This window comes from Procambarus clarkii, chromosome 16 (assembly GCF_040958095.1).
Source record: "Procambarus clarkii isolate CNS0578487 chromosome 16, FALCON_Pclarkii_2.0, whole genome shotgun sequence".
In the NCBI taxonomy this organism is placed as follows: Eukaryota; Metazoa; Arthropoda; class Malacostraca; order Decapoda; family Cambaridae; genus Procambarus; species Procambarus clarkii.
Window position 1 is genome coordinate 29,126,393 of NC_091165.1, and position 20,064 is coordinate 29,146,456.

The following is a 20,064-nucleotide window of genomic DNA, read 5'->3' on the forward strand; positions in this document are numbered from 1 at the left end:
GCCCTCGGGTGTTTTTTTCCCCCTGCTGCAACTACAGTTTAATATTTCACACAAATTAAAACAGAAAAAACATTATTAAATCGAAATATGATCTTTGTTTAGGCACTTGTATCCCTGAAACCCCTTGGATATAAACGTAAACAGATATCATAAACATGATATCCCTTGGATATAAACGTAAACAGATATCATAAACATGATATACCCCATGGATATAAACGTAAACAGATATCATAAACATGATATACCCCATGGATATAAACGTAAACAGATATCATAAACATGATATACCCCATGGATATAAACGTAAACAGATATCATAAACATGATATACTCCATGGATATAAACGTAAACAGATATCATAAACATGATATACCCCATGGATATAAACGTAAACAGATATCATAAACATGATATACCCCATGGATATAAACGTAAACAGATATCATAAACATGATATACCCCTTGGATATAAACGTAAACAGATATCATAAATATGATATACCCCATGGATATAAACGTAAACAGATATCATAAACATGATATACCCCATGGATATAAACGTAAACAGATATCATAAACATGATATACCCCATGGATATAAACGTAAACAGATATCATAAACATGATATACCCCATGGATATAAACGTAAACAGATATCATAAACATGATATACCCCATGGATATAAACGTAAACAGATATCATAAACATGATATCCCTTGGATATAAACAAGCTGCAACTATCACTCTTCTCTACAATTCCTCACGTTAAATGCTGACTTAATATCAAGCAATACGAGTAATCAAGTTTGGTGAAACACATCCACTGCTTTCCAGGAATATTGAGCATTGATCCGATGATCAATATGAGCAACGGATCAATATGATTCTCTAATATTCTTCTAACATGACTCTGGATTTTTTTTTTATAAATAAACTCACTTTAGTTCGGGAAACTTATTTGTAAAATAATCACTGTCACAACCCCCTGTTAAAAAAGACTTATTTTTTGCTCTATTACTTATTTTTGCTTTATTACTTATTCTTGCTTTATTACTTATTTTTGCTTTATTACTTATTTTTGCTTTATTACTTATTTTTGCTTTATTACTTATTCTTGCTTTATTACTTATTTTTGCTTTATTACTTATTTTTGCTTTATTACTTATTTTTGCTTTATTACTTATTTTTACTTTATTACTTATTTTTACTTTATTACTTATTTTTGCTTTATTACTTATTTTTGTTTTATTACTTATTTTTGCTTTATTACTTATTTTTGCTTTATTACGTACAGACTTTAAGCTGAAAGTAGTTGAGGCAAGATTATCTTCATGTGGGGAGGTTACTTACGAGAATTATCCTGACGTGGGATTACTTAAATGCACGAATCTTAGACCAGATGTGTCACACACACTGACTTAAAAAAATAGATGCACGAATGCACGAACCTTGAGGAGTGTGTGTGTACGTGCTTTACCGTTAAGTATGTGACGAATCGTGTCACTGATGAGAGAGGCAGGAGACGAACCAGCTGAGTGTGTGTGTGTGTGTGGGGGGGGGGGTGAATGCCCCCCCACTCTTCCATTTCACCTGACACAAGTCTGCCAAGCCAGATAAATATTTGCAACAGGGGGTGAAATGTTTGCAACATTTAAAGAGGTGTGGTAATCCGAGCTGTTCTTTGCTGCATTATGCATACACAATACAAACTTTTTACGAAATTACGTAAACAAATCTCCACAATTTTTATCGTAAAGCTGAACGAACCTTTGCACTTGTGAGCATCAGGTTTGACCAGAGATTATCTCACGGGACTACACCATAACAATGTGAAATGCTCGGAAAATAATGAAAAAAAACTAAACACTATGTTCTGAGCACGTCAGCAAGATTAGGGGGACTAACACAGCACTCAAGCAATACTAGGAGACAAGCCACTACTCAAGCAGCACTAGAAGACAAGCCACTATTCAAGCAATACTAGGAGACAAGCCACCACTCAAGCAGCACTAGGAGTCAAGCCACTACTCAAGCAATACTAGGAGACAAGTCACTACTCAAGCAATGCTAGGAGACAAGCCACTACTCAAGCAGCACTAGGAGACAAGCCACTAATCAAGCAGCGCTAGGAGACAAGCCACCACTCAAGCAATACTAGGAGACAAGCCACCACTCAAGCAGCACTAGGAGACAAGCCACCACTCAAGCAGCATCAGAAGACAAGCCACCACTCAAGCAGCACTAGGAGACAAGCCACTACTCAAGCAGCACTAGGAGACAAGCCACTACTCAAGCAGCACTAGGAGACAAGCCACTACTCAAGCAGCACTAGGAGACAAGCCACCACTCAAGCAGCACTAGGAGACAAGCCACCACTCAAGCAGCACTAGGAGACAAGCCACCACTCAAGCAGCACTAGGAGACAAACCACTACTCAAACAGCACTAGGAGACAAGTCACTACTCAAGCAATACTAGGAGACAAGCCACCACTCAAGCAGCACTAGGAGACAAGCCACTACTCAAGCAATACTAGGAGACAAGCCACCACTCAAGCAGCACTAGGAGACAAGCCACTACTCAAGCAATACTAGGAGACAAGCCACTACTCAAGCAATACTAGGAGACAAGCCACTACTCAAGCAGCACTAGGAGACAAGCCACTACTCAAGCAATACTAGGAGACAAGTCACTACTCAAGCAATACTAGGAGACAAGCCACCACTCAAGCAATACTAGGAGACAAGCCACTACTCAAGCAATACTAGGAGACAAGTCACTACTCAAGCAATACTAGGAGACAAGCCACCACTCAAGCAGCACTAGAAGACAAGCCACTACTCAAGCAATACTAGGAGACAAGTCACTACTCAAGCAATACTAGGAGACAAGCCACCACTCAAGCAATACTAGGAGACAAGCCACTACTCAAGCAATACTAGGAGACAAGTCACTACTCAAGCAATACTAGGAGACAAGCCACCACTCAAGCAATACTAGGAGACAAGCCACTACTCAAGCAATACTAGGAGACAAGTCACTACTCAAGCAATACTAGCAGACAAGCCACCACTCAAGCAGCACTAGAAGACAAGCCACTACTCAAGCAATACTAGGAGACAAGTCACTACTCAAGCAATACTAGGAGACAAGCCACCACTCAAGCAGCACTAGAAGACAAGCCACCACTCAAGCAGCATTAGGAGACAAGCCACTACTCAAGCAATACTAGGAGACAAGTCACTACTCAAGCAATACTAGGAGACAAGTCACTACTCAAGCAATACTAGGAGACAAGCCACCACTCAAGCAGCACTAGGAGACAAGCCACTACTCAAGCAATACTAGGAGACAAGTCACTACTCAAGCAGCACTAGGAGACAAGTCACTACTCAAGCAATACTAGGAGACAATTCACCACTCAAGCAGCACTAGGAGACAAGCCACCACTCAAGCAATACTAGGAGACAAGTCACTACTCAAGCAGCACTAGGAGACAAGTCACTACTCAAGCAATACTAGGAGACAAGTCACCACTCAAGCAGCACTAGGAGACGAGCCACCACTCAAGCAGCACTAGGAGACAAGCCACCACTCAAGCAATACTAGGAGACAAGTCACTACTCAAGCAGCACTAGGAGACAAGTCACTACTCAAGCAATACTAGGAGACAAGTCACCACTCAAGCAGCACTAGGAGACAAGCCACCACTCAAGCAGCACTAGAAGACAAGCCACTACTCAAACAGCACTAGGAGACAAGTCACTACTCAAGCAATACTAGGAGACAAGCCACCACTCAAGCAATACTAGGAGACAAGCCACCACTCAAGCAATACTAGGAGACAAGCCACCACTCAAGCAGCACTAGAAGACAAGCCACTACTCAAGCAATACTAGGAGACAAGTCACTACTCAAGCAATACTAGGAGACAAGCCACTACTCAAGCAATACTAGGAGACAAGCCACCACTCAAGCAGCACTAGAAGACAAGCCACCACTCAAGCAGGATCCACCGGATCCAAGAAATGTTTAGCTCATTACGAGAAGAAACAGGAAGAAATTAAGAGAAAATAAAACAATTATAAAAAAAGTTATTTAATTAAAAACAAATTAAGATAATCTGATAAAGACGAACCGAGCGAAACGTTGTGAGAAAATGCACAGTTTTTTCAGTGAACAACGTATATTTTTTTCCCCCACACTGCTGTTAGCATCTAATAAATCATTTTAACTGGAAAATGTTGATTTGTTAAATATATTTAATTATTTCCTAATTGTCATAAATAATCCAGTTAGCTGACAGTATTATTACAAAATTTTAATCATTCAAATGTATTACAAAACACAGAGATTCGGTTACAAAAACTGGTAAAACCCTTACAGCGAAATTGATGCTACAAGTGTCTACAGATACTTATAGCTGTGAGTGGGAGAGATAATTATATCCATAAATATCTATAGATACTTACGTCTGTGAGTAGAGGAGATACTTCCAGCTTTGAGTGCAGAAGTATACACTCACTTACAGAGCAGATGAAAACTGAATTAGCTCAAACCAAACCTTCAAAGGTCAAAGTTCAAACCAAGTTCAAAGTAAACACAGTCTTGTTTAAGAAAAGTCGACGTTAAAACAAAGTAAAAACTAAAAAATAAAAAAAAAAATGATTCTTTTTATGTTTTTATAAACTGTACCGATATTCAAAACTTATTTGAAATTTATTTAAAATGAAAATAAATAAAATATATATAGATAAGGGAGAAGAGAATGTATAAATTATTATATACAAATGTTATCGGGGAACGTACAAACTAGGGGGAAAAAAACTTCAAACAACTCAAACAGGAAAAACTAATTTAAACAAACCCACAAGAATATCTGATATTAAATAACATTACAATATGTTAAAACACCTGAGGGGGAGGGGGTGGGTGTTTGCAATATATTAAAACACCTGCATTTTCCAAATGGAAAACAATATATATTACAAGGAATCTTCCAGGGTTCTCACAGCTGCCTTATAATATGGACCTAAAATAGGAGTAATAAAAGGGGATTTTGTAAGTAAATTAGGGGTAATATTATTTAAATGTTAAATGAGTGGGAAAATAATTCTGTGATGCCTCTAAGACTGACATTGGTAGGAAAGGAGTGACAGATAAAGGTGAACGTCAGCTGACGGAGGGAAGGGGAAGACTGTCAATTGACGGAAGGAAGGGGAGGGGGACAGTAGAAACTGCCATCTGAGGAAAACAGAAGGGGGGGGGGGTAAGAATGCAAGCTGACATAGAGTGTGGGAAAAGAGAAAAACTATATACACTGAGAGTGAGACGGAATCAGACACTGTCAGTTAACATTAGAGATGATAGTGCGGGTGGGGGGGGGGGAGTATACAATAACAAACAAGTGGATGTGTGAGACTCTTGACTGACAGACAGTCACTACGGCAGTCTCACGTGACTGTTCTATATGGGAGATGAGAAGGCAATGTTTATCATGCTACCAGTCACCCCTTTTGACCGTGTATCTAACAGAGTGAAGTGGTCAGAAAGGACACTATTGACTTGTCTCCCTTCTGCCTGAGATTCTGAACCCTTCACTCACTCCCTCACTCACTCACTCACTCACGTACTCACTCACTCACTCACTCACTCACTCACTCACTCACTCACTCACTCACTCTAAGCGGACCAACAAAAAAAAAATAATCCAATCCCATTAAGCCAATAATTATTTTAAATCAATATAATCTCGTATCCTAACTACTCTAAATTTTATAGGAACTAGGATTCATATTACTTTAAATCTCTACAATTTCGGATACATTAATCATTTTCACCTTCAAAAATGTTGTAGTGAATTATCAATCTCATTCCATTCTCGAAATATAAGAAAATACGTATTAAAAAGAGTTCATTTTAAACTGGTTGCCTCAGTCATGGTAAGGTCATTTGACGCCGGAGCCATCGACAGAAATAAACACGAAATGCGCAATTATGCGCATTTCGTACATACAGCCAATTACAACCCCTTGTCTTCCTCCAACAGCCAATTACAGCACCTGCTGCCTTTCTCCCACAGACAACACATTCACAGCACCTGCCATTCTGCCACAGACAGCCTCTGCCTACCCCTTCATCCATTATGCCAAGATTAATTACTACAGACTGGTGCAGTCGGAACTGTGTCAGAGCCTTACCACCACCACTACTACTGCTGCTGTTGCTACCGCAGGAATCCACAATAATGCCGGAGAGTGAGGGAAATTGGCTTCCACACGGAGACTATTGCCTCAGATGATTCTCTTAACTTGGAAGACCATTTTGGTATCGTCTTGATTTCTAAACCCATCTGGATTTATTCAACTGGCAATTATAGCTTAAAATCATCTTAAAAATTACATTTCGTTTCGCATGGTAAAATGATAAGTTTTGTTTATAATATATATATATATATATATATATATATATATATATATATATATATATATATATATATATATATATATATATATATATATATATATATATATATGCGTCAAGCTCCAATGATCCCCCAAGCCAACATACATCAGAAAACTCTTGACTCCTGAAGGATTCGAACGCGGTCAGCCTGGGCCCTCCTTACCTCTTGGCAGTCCAGTACTGTAACCACTCAGACTTTACAAAAGTATTGGGAAGTCGTGAGGCTTATAACCCCAACACCCGACGGGACTCGATCGTGGCATTATTGACCACGATATTTCATCATATCACTTCAACATGCAGGCCCGCATCAACATCATGATGAACATCATGATGAACATACACTTGATGAACATCATCAAGTGTACGTGTGTGCACACAAATGTTATTTCCTGTCATTGATCCCCTGTGATGTTCGTGATCTCATTGTCAAGTAACAGGCGAGTCGTAATTGGAAGAACATTTTGAACGCCTTGATATCATCCAATTATCGAATACCCGGCGGGGCCCGGGTCAAACCGGAACTTGGGTGGAAGTGTTGATTTTACGCTGTTTGGATAGTTAACTTTAATACTTGAAATTCATCTCCATATCTAATTTCATACATAATTCTATATCTAAAATATCCAAAATATCCAAATAATAACTTTATATCTAATATATAATTCCATATCTAGCAACTAAATCTGCAATTTCATTAGTAATATACCCCCCGTGTCCACATAGTATACCACGCTCCATAAAATCAGTTGATATATTTTGACTAGCGTAATTCAGTTCACATTTGCCTACTAAATCATTGAGGAAATGAAACAATTTTTTTTTAATTTAATTCCTAACATCGTCAATTACTTTTTCCCTCTCTCGACAATTTTCGATTTTTGGGTTTGTGGTCGTTCATAATTAGTATTACATTTGAATTCCGCTTCGCACAATTTTATAAATCCTGGCAGCGTTGAATTTATTTAACGTTGGTACTTGAATGCAATATATGTATGTGTCTCTTATTGGAGAGAATATTGTATTCTACATTTCCAATATGGGTTCCTTTCATTAAACAAAATACCTTATTCTTTGTACTCACTATGAGTGCCTCACATTGGAAATAATACCGCAAACTTCATTTGTAATCAAACGTGTATAATTCCACAAGTTAAAAAAACACGATAAAGGCTGAAAAATTTGATCATTTGACCAAGTCTTGTTTCAAGCTTTGGAATAAATGCTTGTGGCAAGCATTGAAACACTTACTTGTGGCAAGCTTTGAAATACTTGCTTGTTGCAAGTTTTGAAACACTTGTTTTCCTATTTCGGTATTCAAGACGTCTGAGACAATCTTAATGTTAATAAAGTTTTATATTTTTTTTTAGTTTATTAATCTTTTTTTTTTAGGTTTTCTTAATTGTTATAATTCTCAATAATTTTTCAAATAATATCATTAAAGTTTTCTCATTGTGTCTCCTTGAGATTTTTGTATAAATATTCAAGTAGCTTAATTTTCGAACTTATAATTTAATGCTTCTAAAATATTTTGAATTTTTTTAAGAAGGATCATCTCTATATCCATTTCAATCCTATCGAGTTTCATATTGGTTTTCCAAATCCACTAAAATTATGAGCAATTTATACCTAAGAAAAAAACAAAACAGACCATCAGGGAAGAAACACTGAAAATGTGTTTTCATACAAAAGATAAAATGAAAACTTGTCACAGAGTAATGTGATGAAATGCTCCTCAAGTCAGGGTTGTGTGGCATGTGTTTGATGCTAACAGTAAGTGTGTTCCTGGTTTGGTGAGGCTATGTTATGCTATGCTACACTACACTATGCTATGCTGAACGCTGATAATTACAATCAGGGATCGCTGGTCTGATTTCCCGGCGAGACAGAAATGGTTTGGCACGTCTCTTTTCACCTAATGCCACTGTTCACCTACCAGTAAATAGGTAGCCTGGATTATATATAAGGCTTTCTGTCCCCGACAAAACGAATTATTACTATTCTCACACGTTCTTGTGATCTAATTGTACAGACAACTATCTTAAAATAACGTTCTAAATGAACGTTTCTTCTTCGCAAATATTTTTTACCCGTGTCGTAATTCTTAAGTTTTGTCGCTCGTTCCTTCCGTCTCTACATTAAACTTGTCTCCACATACTGTCACTCTCCTGTCTTCCCGGTTTCTTATTATTCTCCCTCTTGCTCTCTTCACATCCGCCTCTCTCCCTCGTCCATCCTCTTCTTCCTGCTTCTCTGCCACATCAATCTTCCCCCCCACCCTTTTTGACATTTTCCTCCGAATATCTTCATACTCTTTCTGTTATTTTTTTATTTTCCAGCTTTTCTCGTGTATAAATATTCGTTCTACTCTTCCCAATTTGTTTGTTATTACGCTTACACTGTTGTTCTTTTGTTATAGCCCCAGAATCTGTCTACATAGCAAGGTGAGGGCGTAGCAATGTTGGCATCTTCAAGACGTGATCAGTTTGCAGTAGTTTTCCCTCAAGTGGTTTTCTTTTTCATCATAATTTTGTGATATATAGACTAAGCCAATATTTGTCTGACCGGTCTAATGGTAAAATCAATATTGTTTTTGCTCAATATATACATCACCATCTAAAATTTCAAGATAAAGGTTATTTAATGTCAAAAAAAATGTGTTTAATTTAGAATGTTGTACGTATGTTTAATCCGGCCATAATCATTCGTTAAGTTGTTACGAATAATGTTTATAATTTGTGATTTATATTATATATATATATATATATATATATATATATATATATATATATATATATATATATATATATATATATCAATAACTTTGCACAATTCCTGTGATCGGTGAGGTCTCGCCTCGAGAACAGTTCTAAGGCTACTTAGAAACTTCAAGGAATTGCATTTTCGAAGAAAAAAAATGTTGAAAATGTAAATTTTTTCATATACGGTTCCTTACCATTCGAAATGAACACAAATCCTTACTAAAAATCGGTATTTAAAGATCAAGTCCAAAAAGCGTAAAATTCTCATCAACACTTCTCTTTGACATCTCGATCACTAATCTCATCAACAAGTTAGCTGTTATCATCAATTAGCTGACCGTTCAGCTACTAAACTAATGAAAAACCTGTCACCCTTCTGTCGCTATTTACCGTCTATTTCCTATGACTCGTTTTGCTCTCCCATCCATTACCTTCAATAAAACCTTTCATCTGTCCAATTATCTTCCTCTGTTTTTGTATTTTCTCCCTTTCCCACCTATTTTGTTTCTGTATATTTTGCTATGGCATTAAAATGTAAAAATACTGCCAGAAAAGCCACCTACCAATTCACTTAAATTGGAAATACAATAATAATAAGAATATAATAACAATAAACACAGAGGGAAATACAAAAAAGGGGTTTGTTTACGAGAAATCAGGAAATTAAAACCGTGTCAGGACAGGTAGAAAGCAGAACTTAATTATAAATCTCGAGTGTCCTGGAGATCGGATATAACATTGTCCAAAGGTTGACTCTGAGGAGACGGAGGCTCGATGAAAGGGAGTGTCGAGTGTCGATCACGGTGACAGAATAAAAAAAAGTCCTGTCGGAGACAATTAGGGTGACGGGCAACCGGGCGACAGGGCACATGCATTTATCGAGATCGCAGACGGGTGGACCCGGCGGTGAAGAGCCATTAGGACATTAGATTATAAGAGACTGGTTGATGACAATAGACAGGTGGTTTAGAGCCGGCGAATGGCCAAGAGGACAGTTGATTACAGAGACGTGTCAATGTGACGGTAGCTTCACGATCCGGGGCCAGAATCACGAAAGCACTTACGCAAGCACTTACGAACGTGTACATCTTTCCTCAATCTTCGACGGCTTTGGTTACATTTATTTAACAGTTTACAAGCATGAAAACTTCCCATTGAACTGTTGTTATAAACAGCCTCCTGGTGCTTCGGAGCTCATTAACTGTTTAATAATTGGAAAAAAACTGCCAAACATTGAGAAAAGATGCACAGGTTCGTAAGTGTTTGCGTAAGTGCTTTCGTGAATCTGGCCCCCGGACATTTCACGACCCGGTAAGGACAGACCTACAGAGAGATGTAATTAGTCGCACGTGAAATATAGGTAGAAAATAAAACCATCGCATGATAAAAGACGCACTCCAGCGATACAGGAAAGAACTGAGACGGTGAGGGAAGAAGCAAGGCAGAGAGCACTTGATTGAGTCGAAGTACACACATACATAACTCCTCGACCGAGTAATCTGCGGAACACCTCACGACTGGCTGGAGGGATAACTAATGTGTCCATATGCTAAGATCTTGGTGAGAGTATAGGAGGAGAAATCGGGAAATAATACCTTAAACACCAGATGACTCTGAAGGACCTGTGTAGAATACGTGAATGCTGTCAAGGGGAGATTGAAAGCAATGTTCGGACTGTAAAATAAGGGGTGCGTGAAGGTATATTTAGACTGGAATTGGGGAACCGGTAAAAAATAAGAGAAGGGCCAGACGTTTCGCTCCATCCAAGACCGTCATCAAGTCGTGGACGGAACCGAAACGTCGTCATTCGCTTTATTTTCAAATGTGCGTAGGGGTTGGATGACTAATTTTCAGCTCCGTTATTGTGGCTTTCTGTCTTCATAGGAATACATTAAAAATGCCAATGGCCTATATGAGGCCACTCCTATTTATATCGAACACAAACTCATTCCTATATTCCAGACCTACGCTTGACGTAATCCAGCGAACCCACTTCAGCCTGATCAAGCTTAATGGTTTTATAAGCTTAATGGCTTTGTACATGACTGTTGTGATTAGGCAATAATAAGGGTGGGTGAATAGTACCAATGAACAGAGGGTGACAGGAGGGACTACATACGGTATTCAGGGAACCTCCTGTTTATTCCGTGACTCAAAATGGCCCCATTGACGTGTAATACCGCTGTCACGGTATTACACCGTGATACATCATTATTGTAAGATGACACCTGTCATCAATATCCTCAACACCTGTCATCTGTATCCTCAACATCTGTCATCAGCATCCTCGACACATGCAACCACCATCCCTGACATATCAATAGAATCTCTCTCTCTCTCTCTCTCCTCTCTCTCACCCGTCTCTCTCTTTTCTTTCTATCTCTCTCTCTCTTTTCAGCCCACCTCCCTCTCTCTCTAAGCATTGATATATCACCACTTTTGACAGGCTTTCAACCCAAACTCTTAACTTTGTCATTCCTCATATCCTGAGACAGCCCCATGAATGAGAGTTATGTCGGGCCAGCAGCGTGCATATTGGCAGGGTCTCACCTCGCCCCGTCTGCAGCTCCTCGCCAGAGATGACAGCTTCCACTTCTCCGTAATCCTCTAAGCTTCAAGGATTTCCCTAGAGGTTTAATAAGAACGTGAGAATAAAAACTAATGCTGAGGCCCAAACATGGTAGCTTCTGGTTATATATTCGTCAAAAACTCAAGTCATATATATGACTATACATATATATGACATATATATGATACATATATGTCTAAGCTTCACTTGAAACAAATCCAGCTATCCTAGATGTCTATTAGCCGTTAATTTGTGATATTTTCTTTTGCAATCTAATTTTCTTTTTTTCAATCAGATGGTAAGGTAATTATGAGGAAAAGAATCGTTGTTACAACCAAGTACGCATTTTACTGTTGAGTTAAACAGAGGCTACAGTTAAGGATTTGCGCCCAGTAAATCCTCCCCGGCCAGGATACGAACCCATGACAAAGCGCTCGCGGAACGCCAGGCGAGTGTCTTACCACTACACCACGGAGACTGTAAAGACTTGGAAGGAATACGAGGACAAGGAGCTGGAATTGGACGGACGGAAGGAACGATGCCCAATCACCTGAACCATCGAGGCTCGAACGGCGACCTTCAAGAAGCGAGACCTCCGCTCTACCGACGAGTCCAAGTGGTTGGGCTAACACGGGACAGGAGTTTGGTGTTAAGATAGACGATCCTGATGACGCCTCCGTCAATCTTAACGAACTGTAGATCCAAAAGCTCTATCTTCTCACATTTAAACTGTCAACAAAACTTTTGGGCAGTGATTGTGTCGAGGGGTTGACGAGCACTGCTAGAGGACTGACTGGACAGTATCTTTCACTGATGGTGGATGCTGGTGGATTAATTAGCATTTGGCTGGTGGGTTAATTAGCATTTGGCTGATGTATATATGCCAAACAGACTTTACTCCCTCCCACCACCCCTCCATAGGTTAAACTCGTCCAGGCTCTCCTCCAAAGGCGTATTCACCAAGCTATTCCTCACTGTTATCCAAAACGGTATTTTCTGGAGAATCCAATACTACTGTTCTATGTTATACTTTTTTTGGCAGATGATGAGTGACAATAACATGGCTGAAAATATGATGACCAGACCACACACCAGAAGATGTAGAGACGACTACGATGTTTCGCTCCGTCTTGGATCACTATCAAGTCGATTGAGTTGATAATATTATCACAATCGACTTGACAATGGTCCAGGACGGACCGAAACGTCGTCGTCTCTTCATCTTCTGATGTGTGGTTTACCCATCTTATTCTTTTTTCTTAAGTACCCGCCAAACACACTCCGAAACTACGACGTTGGTACAACGTTCGAACAAGTTTTTAACACCTCCTAACCAGTTATAACAACCAACATAGCAAGTTGTAACAACGTTCTAATACGTCATAAACACGTTAAGCCAAGATGTAACAACTTTATTACAAGTTGTAACAAGCGGAAAATAGAGACAGTTACGGTTTGTGTTTCCAGGGATAAGGTCTAGAGTTGGACTAGCTAAATGTTTTCCATCTGGTCTCAATTATATGTCTGCATTACGTGGGTGACCCTTTAAGCATAGGAAGTGAGCCAAGCGCTGCTCCAGAAAAATCAGCCGAGTCACGTGTAGAAGAATACTCATCGTTCGTAAACAGGGATGACATCTTCTGGGTAAACGAACACTGGTCAATATTTTGATAAAGATCTTAGAAAACTGGCTTGAGTCCTCCCCAACTTTTCTCACTCCATCGGACATCATTACTCGAGGGCAGAAAATATATCTTTTTTCTTCTCCGGTGTCTGTATGAGTAAGAAGGAAGATGGAGATGAGGAGGCTGTGGCGGGAATGACGGATGCTGTTGGTGATACGATGGTAGTGAGGGAGTGTAAAAGAGTCTTGGAGAGAGAGAGAGAGAGAGAGAGAGAGAGAGAGAGAGAGAGAGAGAGAGAGAGAGAGAGAGAGAGAGAGAGAGAGAGAGAGAGAGAGAGAGAGGGAGAGAGAGAGAGAGAGAGAGAGAGAGAGAGAGAGAGAGAGAGATGACAGTTTTTGAAGTGCAAAATAACAATACCATCTATTCAACTAGACTATTTATTGAACCCTGAACCTTTATCATGTTAATTACATCCACAACTCCCCCCCTCCCCCCCCATTAAAAAAACAACACCTGTAGTGACAGGTGTTGACTTCCTCAGCGGCAAATATCTTCATATATATATTTTTTCCTCACTGACCAAACTGTGGATTTCATTCCGGTTATTCGTTTCATTTTTATCCATTCTGTTTTTGACATCCTTCAAATACAATAGATTTTGCCGATATATTAAGCCATCCGGACCTGTTAAAATTTTCAACCTGTCAGTTCTCCATTATTTTCTTACCAAACTCGCTTGAAATTTTAGACCGAATTATTTTCTCGCTGACAATAAATTCAGGTAACGAATCTGACCTATCTTTTGACTCATGTTATGCTCTTAGTGACTCGTGTTACTCGGCCATTGACTCATGTTACACGGCCATTGACTCATGTTACACTGTTATTGACTTATGTTACACTGTTATTGACTCATGTTGCACGGCCATTGACTCATGTTACACGGCCATTGACTTACGTTTCACTGTTATTAACTGATATTGATAAGTGATAAAGTGGCACTCATTTTCTCGTGCCACTTTAAGTGACTCACGCCACACACTTACTGACCCACGCCACACACTTACTGACCCACGCCACACACTTACTGACCAACGCCACACACTTACTGACCCACGCCACACACTGACCCACGCCACACACTTACTGACCCACGCCACACACTTACTGACCCACGCCACACACTTACTGACCCACGCCACACACTTACTGACCCATGCCACTCTCTCTTCCATACACCTATACACCGGGTACGAGAAATACACAATAACCCTACACTCACAACATACACAGACACACAAACAGCCACATAACTCATACAACTGGCAAACAACATGACAATTCGAAGCGTTTTCTTGGGCAAATAATATTGTCGAGACTTTAAATTTCAACACTGATAATGTTCCTAAAAAAAAATAAAAAAAATCACCGAGTAGTTTAATAAATTTGTCATAATTAATATGAAAATAAAACGCCAATGCACCAAAAATATTCGAATTTTGACATTTTTTTTAGATATAAAAAACGGGGGAAATTTTCATATTTTGCCAATTCTAATAATTTTTTTTAAATATATCCGTGTCTCATTGATGAGGAAGGGCGCTCCCGAAGGACTGAAACGCCTGAAGTACGAATGGGGGTCCTGGAACAGGGTATAGGTGGGATGGGGTTCCTGTAGGAGGCTGTAGGTGGGATGGGGTTCCTGTAGGAGGCTGTAGGTGGGATGGGGTTCCTGTAGGAGGCTGTAGGTGGGATGGGAGCTCCTGTAGGAGGCTGTAGGTGGGATGGGGTTCCTGTAGGAGGCTGTAGGTGGGATGGGAGCTCCTGTAGGAGGCTGTAGGTGGGATGGAAGCTCCTGTAGGAGGCTGTAGGTGGGATGGGGTTCCTGTAGGAGGCTGTAGGTGGGATGGGAGCTCCTGTAGGAGGCTGTAGGTGGGATGGAAGCTCCTGTAGGAGGCTGTAGGTGGGATGGGAGCTCCTGTAGGAGGCTGTAGGTGGGATGGAAGCTCCTGTAGGAGGCTGTAGGTGGGATGGGGTTCCTGTAGGAGGCTGTAGGTGGGATGGAAGCTCCTGTAGGAGGCTGTAGGTGGGATGCAACTCCTGAAGTACCAGCGGAATGTGTTTAAAATAGAAACCCTTGCATTTGGCTACACCAAAAGAAAATTCGAAATGTAAATTACAAAATAATATTCCCACAGGAACAACGTGCAAAGGGATCATATATTAAATGACGTATAGATCCACACTTGTATTAATTACATGCAAGAATTAGAAACGTTCTGTTGAGAGACCTTTAATAATACCACGATGGCTTGAACAGTCTATAAATGTCGACAGGAATGAACACTGAACACTACCTCACGACGGGAATGAACACTGAACACTACCTCACAACTGGAATGAACACTGAACACTACCTCACGACTGGAATGAACACTGAACACTACCTCACGACAGGAATGAACACTGAACACTACCTCACGACGGGAATGAACACTGAACACTACCTCACGACAGGAATGAACACTGAACACTACCTCACGACTGGAATGAACACTGAACACTACCTCACGACTGGAATGAACACTGAACACTACCTCACGACTGGAATGAATACTGAACACTACCTCACGACAGGAATGAACACTGAACACTACCTCACGACAGGAATGAACACTGAACACTACCTCACGACAGGAATGAACACTGAACACTACCTCACGACTGGAATGAACACTGAACACTACCTCACGACTGGAATGAACAGACTGCCTCACGAAAAGATACAGAAAAACACTTTCTTAACACAATATATGTATTGTTTTTATCATAAGTTTAATTTTCAAAACAAATAATAATGTCTTGTGTAGAGCACAAAACACCTTATGACGCACGGTATATAAAAAGCTAAACACATTGTGGTGTAAGTAACACAATTAGACAAAATCCTTCAAGATCTTAAAACCCTCCAAGATCTTTAGACCCTGCGACATTTTCAAGCATCAATGAATATTGCTCAAAAAATCTTTCTTTCAAAAGCCCACAAACCCGTCTCACAGACTGCAGCCCGTCCTCCAAACAAAGATCCAAAAGTGATTCCATGCACCCGCCAAACCCCCTGTTTATGAATGAAAAGCGGTTTACACACGACTCACAACTGCTGACGTTCGAACATATCCGGAACAAGTGCTTCACTGACGAATTTTGTTCGAATCACAACGCTATAAATGCTTCACCCACGTACTACAAATACAAATAATCGTCAACAGAACCTAAACACCTAACCTAACCTATCCTATGCCTATATATACACAATATGCCAATATATTATAATATTAATTTATACTTGAGAAAATTCCCGTTTTGAATGAACAGCATGTTAAAATTTATGAATGCGTCTGTGGGGTCGACCGCTGGATGTAATGGACTTGAGTCGAGGACGGGTTGCAGACTGTGTTCAAAACGCTCCGCCTCCACACAACTTTAAAATCTTCCTCGTCTTTAAACCCTTCTATATATCATACTCCCATACCCCTCCCCCACCACCACCACCCACATGTTTGCTCTGTATCAGGGCATAATACGCCCGGACACTGAAGCTTGGTAAAAGCCGAGAGCTTTTTCCCCCCCTCGGAGAATATCAAATGACATCAGCTGAAGAACAAACACTTTGCTTGGATTATCGCGGTGTGCGTTTTCCTATCAGGCGATACGAGAGGAAACCGGGCGAGTGGGAGGTCCGGGCAAGTGGGAGGTCCGGGCAAGTGGGAGGTCCGGGCGAGAGGAAAGTCCGGGCGAGCAGGAAAGTCTTGTTTCCGGCAAATATTATGTAGCTCGGATTTTTCGTCATATACGGCTCAAAAGAACCAGAATCAAGTACACTAAGCATTCATCAGGCCTTTATACAACCACCTACGAAACCTATCTATCTTTTCTAAATCATGGAATATCCATGTGCATTTATTCAGCAGTTTATGGGGCTCCTAAGCACTATACGACGTTGTTTGTCACAGAGTTAACCTTGAACTGTGATGTTTCGACGCTCGTTAAATGGGCTACAAATGTAAACAAACTCGCCATACTTATTGAAAGATTTAGAGGTTTCGTAAGAGGATGCGTCATTGTTTGACGAAGTCATGGCCAGAAGGGCACTACTTCCTGGCTAACGAAGCCCTCGTTATCAGATTAGCGAGCAATCAGTAGTTAATGGCAAGCTAAATATAATCAACTGGTAATTGGCTCAGTCAATTATTGCTGATTAGTGACACCAGGAGCTGTTGAACCCCCACACCAGGTAATAACCCCAAGCTGCTGGACCCCACATCAGGTAACGACGCCAAGCTGCTGGACCCCACACCAGGTAATGACCCCAAGCTGCTGGACCCCACACCAGGTAATAACCCCAAGCTGCTGGACCCCACATCAGGTAACGACGCCAAGCTGCTGGACCCCACACCAGGTAATGACCCCAAGCTGCTGAACCCCACACCAGGTAATGACCCCAAGCTGCTGGACCCCACACCAGGTAATAACCCCAAGCTGCTGGACCCCATGGTAGGTAATAACCCCAAGCTGCTGGACCCCACACCAGGTAATAACCCCAAGCTGCTGGACCCCACATCAGGTAACGACCCCAAGCTGCTGAACCCCTCATCAGGTAATGACCCCAAGCTGCTGGACCCCACATCAGGTAACGACCCCAAGCTGCTGAACCCCTCATCAGGTAATGACCCCAAGCTGCTGGACCCCATGCCAGGTAATAACCCCAAGCTGCTGGACCCCTCATCAGGTAATGACCCCAAGCTGCTGGACCCCCACATCAGGTAACGACCACAAGCTGCTGGACCCCACACCAGGTAATGACCCCAAGCTGCTGGACCCCACACCAGGTAATGACCCCAAGCTGCTGGACCCCACATCAGGTAATGACCCCAAGCTGCTGGACCCCACACCAGGTAATAACCCCAAGCTCCTGGACCCCACACCAGGTAATAACCCCAAGCTGCTGGACCCCACACCAGGTAATAACCCCAAGCTCCTGGACCCCACATCAGGTAATGACCCCAAGCTGCTGGACCCCACACCAGATAACGACCCCTTGTTGTAGCACCCCCTACAACAGGTATGGACTGCTACAGCTTGATACAACTACAGTCGCATACAGGGCATGAACTCACAGTGTTCGGATACAATGCCTGGTAAGCGCCGAGGTAAAATATTCGAGAGGCCATTAGCAAGGCTCCCAAGCACACACACACAAAATAATGTCTGTATAACATGTTAAACAGAATGCATGGTTTCACATATGTGAAGTTCGATTGTATACAAACCAGCGTATTACGTACGTATTGTGTGTTAATATAGATATAATGCTGCATACTTGGGGAAATACATGCAATAATATAGCGAATGTGTAAGGATACATACGTATAATGTTGTATAGGATGCGTTAGGATGCATAGCAATAATACTAAGTAGCAGTTACAGCCTGGCCTTAAAACATATTATACACAATATGTATAACTATCCACATATGTATATGTATTCAAATTTGAGAGTAACACGAAAATAATCCACGCTCTTTCGTGATTTAACGCATTTTCAATGAGTAGAATATGTATTTCCTGTGATACTGTAATCCCACTATTTACGTCCGAAATTGTTTTCTAGACACAGACTTAAATCGAAGCATTGCAAATCTAAACCTATTAACCCATAAGATCCAATGGTATAACGTGGAATTGCGCTCCGGTGGAAAATCAAAATGTCTCTAGAGAGAAAATTCCCAAAGGAAAAAAAATAAAAAGCCTACAAAATACAATACAATACAATATAGTTGTACTTACCTGAGACAGTAGAGTGGCGAGTATTGAGGAACAAATGTCTTACAATCTTCACATGTTGGGAGGGAATTGTTTGGCTGCGTGTAATAAGCTCTCTACCACACTGGCCATTTTCGTGTTGCCGTAGACTACAACGACACTTTAGCAGCACTCACTAACCACCGCTGCTGCTGCTGCTGCTGCTGCTGCTGTTGCTGCTGCTTACTGTAAGGGTTTAACACCTCTCAAAAATCACTCACATACTCTACTGTTTTAAGTACTTAAAATACTCTCTCAGTGCCTAAGGCTTAGTTATCAAGCAGCTCACCGGCATGTTTTTATATACACAATCTTAAAAACCAAACACTTAAATACACTACACTTAAATCAGCGAACACTTAAATACGAGCACTTAAATCCGAACACTTAAATGCGAGCACTTAAATCCGAACACTTAAATGCGAGCACCTAAATCCGAACACTTAAATTCAACCAATTTCTCAAAATTAACCAAAAAACAAAAAGCAAATGATTAGTTTTCATATGTCTCGAATCACTTACTGGACAGGGGGGGGGGGGGAGATTCGAGGTTCCAAATAATTCTTCCCACAATCACCGGTGGACGAGGGCGGAGGCCGCCCGAACCACAAACTGCTCTTAAACACACGAAACGCTTCAAATTTCACGGCACAACTGATGGCTTTTTTCCCCCAGGTTCTCTAAGGACGCCAGTACAACTCGGTGAACGCGTTACACTCATGTTCGACCGCTGTAAACGGTAAGAATACATGAGACTGACCCGGCCGCGTACGTCCT

General features: G+C 40.8%; 2 protein-coding genes across 2 annotated transcripts; one reads left to right on the plus strand and one right to left on the minus strand.

The window, feature by feature from the left end:
- Positions 1-14,992: 14,992 nt before the first annotated feature.
- Positions 14,993-16,528, minus strand: LOC138365309 (uncharacterized). The gene is made up of 2 exons (XM_069325598.1): positions 16,475-16,528; positions 14,993-15,526 (listed from the first exon to the last, which is right to left on the minus strand). The coding sequence occupies exons 1-2, from the start codon at positions 16,526-16,528 to the stop codon at positions 14,993-14,995; spliced, it is 588 nt and encodes a 195-aa protein (XP_069181699.1).
- Positions 16,529-17,070: 542 nt separating this feature from the next.
- On the plus strand, positions 17,071-18,533 carry LOC138365310 (snake venom metalloprotease inhibitor 02A10-like). The gene is made up of 3 exons (XM_069325599.1): positions 17,071-17,173; positions 17,721-18,215; positions 18,250-18,533. The coding sequence occupies exons 1-3, from the start codon at positions 17,071-17,073 to the stop codon at positions 18,531-18,533; spliced, it is 882 nt and encodes a 293-aa protein (XP_069181700.1).
- Positions 18,534-20,064: the final 1,531 nt, after the last annotated feature.

What these genes read in the sequence shown, in the direction of transcription:
- LOC138365310 (XM_069325599.1), top strand. Translation starts at nt 17,071, where the DNA reads ATGACATCAGCTGAAGAACAAACACTTTGCTTGGATTATCGCGGTGTG. An exon ending in CGAGTGGGAGGTCCGGGCAA is followed by an intron (nt 17,174 to 17,720) that starts GTGGGAGGTCCG and finishes CCCCCACACCAG; the next exon opens with GTAATAACCCCAAGCTGCTG. An exon ending in GCTGCTGGACCCCTCATCAG is followed by an intron (nt 18,216 to 18,249) that starts GTAATGACCCCA and finishes CCCCCACATCAG; the next exon opens with GTAACGACCACAAGCTGCTG.
- LOC138365309 (XM_069325598.1), bottom strand. Translation starts at nt 16,528, where the DNA reads ATGGAATCACTTTTGGATCTTTGTTTGGAGGACGGGCTGCAGTCTGTG. An exon ending in GGCTGCAGTCTGTGAGACGG is followed by an intron (nt 15,527 to 16,474) that starts GTTTGTGGGCTT and finishes CTGGTACTTCAG; the next exon opens with GAGTTGCATCCCACCTACAG.